General features: G+C 37.8%; 1 protein-coding gene across 1 annotated transcript in view; it reads right to left on the bottom strand.

The window, feature by feature from the left end:
* Positions 1 to 2,448: 2,448 nt before the first annotated feature.
* Positions 2,449 to 8,596, bottom strand: part of RSPO2 (R-spondin 2) — a 150,588-nt gene continuing 144,440 nt past the window's right edge. Inside the window, exon 5 of the mRNA XM_030304449.1 lies at positions 2,449 to 4,253. Within this exon, the coding sequence (XP_030160309.1) occupies positions 4,141 to 4,253 (113 nt within the window). The 3' untranslated portion in view covers positions 2,449 to 4,140. The remainder of the gene's footprint in view (positions 4,254 to 8,596) is intronic.

Below are 8,596 nucleotides of genomic sequence, written 5' to 3'. Positions count from 1 at the left end.
AGCTCTAGCTTCAGCTGTAGTTCTAGCTTGAGCTGGGTGGCCTTGCCTTCTAGATTCTGGAAACTCGATCTCTTCCTGTTATCAGGAAGAGGTTGCCCTAGGGGTAATAGTGGCTTCCTCCTATTATTAATCTTTGGGTGGTCTTGTCATTCCCACTTCAGCTTCCCACCTCCTTTATTACCTGTATAACCAATTATCACTGTTAAACTCCCTGTTTGAGATACGTTGACTAGTTTATTTCCTTGACTGGAGCCTGACTGAGGTAGTAACAAATTCAGTTTTAGATACACTGAGCTTGAGGGAAGTGTGGGCTCCCTAGTCAATATCTCTAGTTGAGGATTGGAAATTGTTAACGAAGACCTGGAGACCAATATGTGTTTTGGAAACCAAGAGCATACAGATGGTATGTGAAGCCATAAGATCATATTTCCCAAGCAAAATGAGGAAATGAGAAGACTAAAAGATTAAACAGTAAGTTCACCTATGAAATGTCAGTGTTTTTAATTTAGGCCAAGAAAGAACTTGAAAAGACTAAGAAGAAGTACAATGCCCTGGTTAAGATTGTCATAGAAGCCAAATGAGAAATGAAATTCCTAGAGAAAAGGGCACAACAAAGTTAAACTTGGTGGAAAGAGCAGACAGGACACATACAAAAAGATCAAGGCAAATGTCCTCCTTGTGTTTAGCAAGGGGAACATCACTGCTCCCTTTGTCAGAACAATGATAGTGTGGTGGTGTGGGAAGAAATCGCTGAGAAGGGAACAAGCCATTAATGAACAAACGTTTTCAGAAATGTGGACCGTGAAGACTTTGATGAAATGGTGACTTGAGAAGAGGAAGGGCTGAAGAAATTCTAGAAGTGGATACTGAAGATCCCCCAAAGTAATAGGAAGGGGGTCAGATGCATAAGTGAAATAGTTATTCCTTTTGAAAGAAGAGGGAAGATGATGAGATTGGTCAAGATATACATTCTCAGGGTTACTAATTCTACCTTGTCTAATGATATTATCAAGTAATATCTACTATGCACAAACTTCTCTAACATGAACAGATGATGCCCTTTTCTTTCTCCTCACAGCTCTCCTCTAAAGAAAAAAATATGAAGCTGGAGGAGGAATCACACATCACCTTTATAGGAGTCACACACTTGAGGCTAAGTGCTATCTTTTCTCCACATGTTTCTAGCAAAACATGAAAATTCCATGCATACAATTATTGGTATTAGCATCTTGAAAAAGAACAAAGACATTCATAGAAATGGCTTTTCCTAAGTGCTTATCTGTCAAACTTCTGTAATAAGAACACTTAAGATTGATTCTCTTAGAAACTTTCAAATATGCAATAGCATTAGTAACTATAGTCGCCATGTTATACATTGCCGTCCCCATGACATTTTTGTTGTGTAACTTTCTACCTTTTGACTCCCTTCACCCATTTTCCCTACCTAAACTTAATTGACAAAGTTGTGATTCCATCATTTACTTTTACAGATGCTAAGCTCCATGAAAATATTGGAGGGGGGAACCAGTTTCATATGGTCTATATTTATATATATAAATATAGGAATGGTAAAGCTACTTACAGAAAACCACGAGATTTTCTTTGTATTCCCAGAAAGCTATAAATGATACTGTAGTAAGAATCTTTTATTTACAATTGGAAGATTATATATCAGCTGTAAATCAATTCCCATAAGAATAAAAATTGGGGCAGGGATGCCTGGGTGGTTCAGTCAGTTAAGCGTCCGACATCAGCTCAGGTCATGATCTTGTGGTTCGTGAGTTCGAGCCCCACATCCGGCTCTGTGCTGACAGCTCAGAGCCTGGAGCCTGCTTTGGATTCTGTGTCTCCCTCTCTTTCTGCCCCTCCCCTGCTCACAGTCTGTCTCTGTCTCTCAATAATAAATGTCTAAAAAAATTTTTTTAATAAAAAATAAAAATAAAAAAAAGAATAAAAATTGGGGCAAATGATGCCTAGGCATCAAGCAATAGATAGAAAGGAACTGAAATTTTCAAAAATATAGAGAGAAATGAGTGTTTTTGAAATAATTAGCCAAGAACAGAGGCAATTAATAACAGGTAACTTGGATAGCACTTAGTATATACCCTGTGCTGACCATACTTTACACATTTTACCTAATTTAATCCTCAAAACATAGGCCTACAGGTAGATAACTACTGTTACCTCTATTTCACAGATGAGGAACAGAGACCTGGAGAGATAATTTGCCCCAGGCTACTCTCAGAGTCTAGATTAGAACTCAGGAGTAGAGATTTTAGAGCCACACTGCCTAACCACTCCATTCCACTCTAGTGTAATGTATAGCTAAACTATTTAGTTCCTTTTGGTAACATTTGTGTTTTTGTAAGGATCATTATTTAGGGGTAGAGTTGTTAAAGTATTTCTTTTTGCTCTAAATGTACCTCTAAAGAAAACTTCCACAAACAATAATTTTGAAGATTTTTAATGCATGAAAAGAACATCTCAGAAACAGAACAGATATTGACTTATTAACGATGAAGCACTACATAAAGGAGCCCCTTCCCCACTTAGTAAATAGGAATATAGTGTAAATAGACATGAAACGAGGTGAGCACTTTAGGATTAAATGCAAACCCTAAAGTTGTGTACAACATTCATATATGGCTTATTATCTCATAGCAACAATATTCTCATAATGATGTATAGGACATTGATACTCACTGGTAAGATGCTTTTGACTCAAAACAAAAATGGTGAAGAGGTAGTTTTGCCAATGCAAGGTGAGAAAAAATGCTTTACCTTGCTTTTTTTTTTTCCTTAAACATCTGTAACCATTTTTTTGCTTTAATTTTCGTCTGAATTAGCCAGGAAGATAATGATGCTTTTATAGAAGAAGCCAATTCAAAGCTCTCTGAGAGCTGATTTCCTCAAGTGTATGATGATGTTTTTGAAACAACTGCTCCAAAAGTCCCCAGGGAAGTCTCCATCGTGTTCTTCTGTCTTGGAGAGGATACGGATCTGGCTCAAAGGAGACCTGTTAAGATCTGAGCAGCAGTTACAGGAATTCATACTGTTTTCTTCTCAAATTCTATGCATGGTCTCACGATGGTAATTTCTACAGTGACCCAAGAATATTGGTAGGTACCCTGTCCTGGTAAGTCAGGGATGGCTTTAGATAAATATGTATATATATTGAAGCTTGAAACAAAAGTTTGAAAATCTCTCTAGCCTCTGAAGCTGCATGATGAGTACTAGAAGGGACTGCATGTAATTCCTCGCGTTTTCAATTGTGTTTCATAAAGTCATCACCTCTTAGACATAAAGGGAGTTTTAGTTTCTGCCTGACACATGCTGCTTCATCTGTAGGAGGAGAGCTGGAGTGGGGAAGTTCTACTGATATTCAGATTCTTTGACACTGGTCATTTGAGCCTATGTACAAACTAGCTTATCCTATTCTTACAATGAGAAATAAGCCCTCCAAGAAAAGTTACATTTCAAGGGGCAACGAAACATCCGTCAATTCGCACAACTAGAAGTCATTTACTGGACGGTGGTTAGGAACATCTAGAAACAAAGTGACATAATATTAATCAGGTATGACTTGTTACAGGAAAGAAGGCATAAATATACAGTAAGAGGTTTATCGATGGCCCCACAGATTATGTACATGTTGGAGCTGATGTGATACTGAGCAGGAATCCCTGGAGCATACCCCCAGCTAAAAGCAGATATCCACATACATTTATCCTTGCAAATACACAACGTGAGAAATCAAGGTCACAGGTGAAATAGCACTTTGCCTGCGGAGTGTCTTCTTTCCCATAAATATGCACAAGTCTGTTCTCCAGTGGTGGTCTGGGGCCTCACGGCCGTTGCCTCTCCATGGTGCCACGTTCCCTCCGTGCATGTGGAGCCAAGGCACATGCTGGCCACCCACTCCCTCTTCCACCGATTCAGGCCGTGAGCTCCTGCCTTCACAGTCTCCAGATGCAAATTGAAGCATAAATAACAGAGACCACGCTCGTGGCTCCTCCTTTCACAACATTACCGGGAACAAATACTGGTCAAGGCAGCATTTGTGTCCAGGCGGGGAGAGTAGCTTTGTGCACTTTTGCAAAAACAAAAATCCCCCAAAATCTAACCTACATGTCTCCTATTTTACTGATGAGCTCTGTCTGTAGCTAGGAAGACACTGTGTTGCTCCTGGGCTCTTTCTATCAGCTTCCTCTTCTTTTTCTTGTTCTTCTCCTTTGCCTTTGGGGCTCTCTTTCCTACAATGAGGGAAAGAGAAAGAAATGAAGACATGTCAGAAAAGGCTCTTTCTCTAGGAAAGAAAACACAAAACATTAAGAGTTTTACACAAAGCCCATCTGGAAAACATCACCTATGGAAAAAGCCTCAAAGAGAAAATTGTTCACATTAATTTTGACGGAATAATAATAATTTACTAAATTGGATATGCTGTCTAAAACAGAGACTGATCTTCCTGTTATAGGGAACTGGCATATTTAAAAACCTCCCAGCGGCCTGATCAGTCTTGCAAATATCATCCTGCCACAAAAATTCCATTTATCCCCTCCGACTGCTAACAATGCTACCCTTTACTAGACATCTTTACATCTTTCTACTGCTCCACAGGTCAGTGGGGCGAAAGAAAATAAGCATCTATCTACAGTAAATATACCAGAAGTTTCAAACTCCCTTTTCCCTGCCCCCTGGGAGAAAAAAATGTCTTGCTTTTAACATTATTCCCTCCCTGTTCTCCAAAGGCTGGTGTATGAAATGACATAGGTGAAATACTTTCTTCTTTTCTATAAAAATTCATGGGGACATCACTCCTTATGTGGCTATGGCTTCTTCTACAAATCCCCTGGAATAAGTTATTCTTATTACGGTGAACAAGAAAAATGCTCGTGTCTGAAAAACTGATGACATGTGTCTTACAACCAGAAGATCACCCACCACATAATCCTATTTCTCCTCTTTGCCTTCACAACCAGGAAGCCCAGACTGTGAGCTAAAGGGGTGAGGTTTGTCTGCATCAGGAGTTTTTGCATCTAGTCTCCCTTTGCCTCTGCTGTATTTTACTTCTTACGTCTTGTAGTCATGGTTTATAGTTTTTACAAGGTCTCAGCTTTTCTTTGCAAGCATGTATACTTAAGAATGTGAGAGCAAAGAATAGCAGGCATTTATTTGTGTTAGGTCCATTTCCCTCTTTGGTTCTAAACACCTAGGAATCATGGAGGTTTTAGAACAGTAAAGAGCATCAAGGGTACCTGTATTTTGCAGAAATGAAGTCATTACAATACACCCTCAGTACAGAAAGATTTTTCCCTCAACAGACTAGTGTTTTAACAGTATAGTCCTGCAAAACTTTTCTCTTCCTGTGTAGTAATCCGTACCACAAATAGGACATTCACTTCTAATGCATGCTTTCCAACCTTCCCACCCTTCATTACAGGGCCATATCTGGTCAGCTGTTCAGTCTAGACAATGGAGGTGGCAGCTAATGTAAGAAATGTGAAAGAAATAGGCCAGAAGTTAGGGAGATAGACCCATGCCTTAAGAAATCAGTAACACTAGGGGCGCCTGGGTGGCGCAGTCGGTTAAGCGTCGCGTCCGACTTCAGCCAGGTCACGATCTCGCGGTCCGTGAGTTCGAGCCCTGCGTCGGGCTCTGGGCTGATGGCTCAGAGCCTGGAGCCTGTTTCCGATTCTGTGTCTCCCTCTCTCTCTGCCCCTCCCCCGTTCATGCTCTGTCTCTCTGTCCCAAAAATAAATAAACGTTGGAAAAAAAAATTTTTTTAAATAAAAAAAAAAAAATCAGTAACACTAGATTACAGAAGGCTAGGAGATTTCTAAATAAGGGAGATGTTTCTCATATATTATCTTATTTGAGCATGGAAAACAGTCACATGACTGGCACATAGTTGATATTCGGTGTGTGTGGAGTAAAACTTTATCACAACATAAAGAATAACTTATTTTTAATAGGACACTACAGTAAAATAATCAGAATATGATCATGCCCTCACATTAAATTATTAAAGTCCTTGAAGTTATTTTCTGGTTCTTATTAAATTCTGGCATTAATGTTATAATGGCAGCTTGCCATCTTTAAACATAGTTAATCCTACCCAGGGAAACCTTAGTCCAAACCATCATTAATCAAAGAAGCTGTAAAGTTACAACTACTTTAGTAACATTATATCTAATGATGAGACACACCTAATGAGGTCAGAGAGATTAAATACTTAACATAAAATTATATATTTAAAAAGAAGCATCAATTATTTTTTCTAAACAAAAACCTTAGTTAAAATCATTGCTGACTACATTGTAAAAATGAGCTCATATTTGATTTATTTAAAGCCTAGAGTTTCTTTTAAAGGCAAATTGAAATTGAGTACATGGAAAAATAATTTTACTAGATTTTTAAATGTGTTAAGATAAAAATATATTGAGTATTTGTTAAATCTTTTCACATTCACCATTTTAATTTTTCATATGAAAAATGTGTACTGCTTTCACTAACAGAAGATCTATACTGAATGACTGGTAATTCTTATTTTAAAAGAGGGTCAATTTCATGCCACTTACCTAATAAATCATTCTGATGTAATTGTCAATATTGAATGGTCTTTGGGTTTGCTGGCTGATATAAACATTGTGTAATAGGAAAGTTAACTCACTATTTGCATAAAATAGTTCATAGCGTGGCCAAAATTTCAGCAATGCTTCTGAAAACTTATATAAGTTTTCAAATTGCACAATTATTCCATTGGCGATAAGTTATATAGTACTGGTTCCAAATAAAGATGTTTTGGGAGACCTAGTTACAACCCTAAAAATTTTCCTCAAAAGTCTCTTTTGAATGACACCTCTGTGCTTTTGGTTCATTGCTTGGTTTTCTTTTTGGTCAGCCCCATTTCTCATGTAGGATATATCGCAAATACCAAAGAATTAAGATGGTTAGCCAAGATTTGACCACGAATAGGCCTAAATTAACTGAAAATATTTTGTGGTCCAAAGTAGGCTGTTTTGACTTAAAGTCGAACTCGAATAAAAAAAAAACATTAAAATATAACCTAACCTAAGGTATAAAAAAGGTCTTGTATATATTTTCTTCTGAACTCTAAGTGGTAAGACTAAAGCTAACTGAAAATATATATCCCTGTTTTTATCTATATATTTGAAAATAAGTTATATTGGACATAAAAGCATGCTAATTTATATTTCCTCCTTTTTAGACTTGGAGAATGCCTTGTACACTTTCAAATTAGTTTACATGCTTAAGCACGTTCACCCTGTACAGGAAGCATCTAAAGGCAAGTATGATGCCAGTCACCCAAATTCAACTCATGCATTTAACTGTCTTTTTAGTTCATGAACAACCACCTGGAAAATACACTGCCCAAGATCAGCACAAAAAGGTTAGAGTTTTATGAGGAGATTGTCAACCTCCAGGTATGTCCAGCTCTAATGACAAATTCTGCATATCTTTGTCCTGAGTGCTTTAAGAATACAGTGGCCTTAAACAGACACATGAAGATACTCAAAATCGCTTATCAGGTAAATACAAATCAAAACCACATGAGAGACCACTTCACACCTGTCAGAATGGCTAAAATTAACAACTCAGGTGAGGCTGTGGAGAAAGGGGAAGCCTCTTGCACTGTTGGTGGGAATGCAAAACTGGTGCAGCCACTCCAGAAATCAGTGTGAAGGTTCCTCAAAAAATTAAAAATACAACTACCTTATGACCCATCAAATTGCACTACTAGGAATTTATCCAAAGGATAGAAAAGTGCTGATCTGAAGAGGCACATGAACCCTCATGTTTATAGCAGTCTATCAACAATAGCCAAAGTATAGAAAGAGCCCAAATATCCATCAACTGATGAATGGATTAAGAAGATGTGGGGTGGTGTGTGTGTGTATACACACACACAATGGAATACTACTTGGCAATGAAAAATAATGAAATCTTGCCATTTGCAACAACATGGATGGAACTGGAGGGTATTATGCTAAGTGAAATAAGTTAGAGAAAGACAGATATCACATGATTTCACTCATATGTAGAACTTGAGAAACTTAACAGATGAACATAGGGGAAGAGAAGGAAAAATAAGATAAAAACAGAGAGGCAAACCATAAGAGACTTTTAAATACATAGACCTGAGGGTTTATGGAGGTGGGTTAAATGGGTGATGGAAATTAAGGAGGGCACTTTTCAGGATGAGCACCGGTTGTCATATATAAGAAATGAATCACTGAGTTCTACTCCTGAAGCCAAGATTACATGGTATGCTAACTAGAGAATAAAAAAATAAAAAATAAAAAATAAATAAAAATACAGTGGCCTTGATAAATCACTATCCATTGAATCTCTTCAGCCCTGTCTTACAGATGCAGAAGACTGGCTAGATATTTTAGTTGTTAAGGAAAGCAATGGGGTTTAATACAGAAAGGCAGAACGAAGAAGAGCTGGTAGGTAAGTATGGTCTGTAACTGAGAGAGCATCACACTTGTGACTCCCAGTTTTTACATTTACAGAATGAAGATGCCATGATCCTCTTTCATCATAGAGTTGTCTAAAATATCACAAGATC

This window comes from Lynx canadensis, chromosome F2, assembly GCF_007474595.2.
Source record: "Lynx canadensis isolate LIC74 chromosome F2, mLynCan4.pri.v2, whole genome shotgun sequence".
In the NCBI taxonomy this organism is placed as follows: domain Eukaryota; kingdom Metazoa; phylum Chordata; class Mammalia; order Carnivora; family Felidae; genus Lynx; species Lynx canadensis.
Note: the sequence above shows the minus strand (reverse complement) of the source record. Positions and strands in the feature narration are given on the sequence as shown.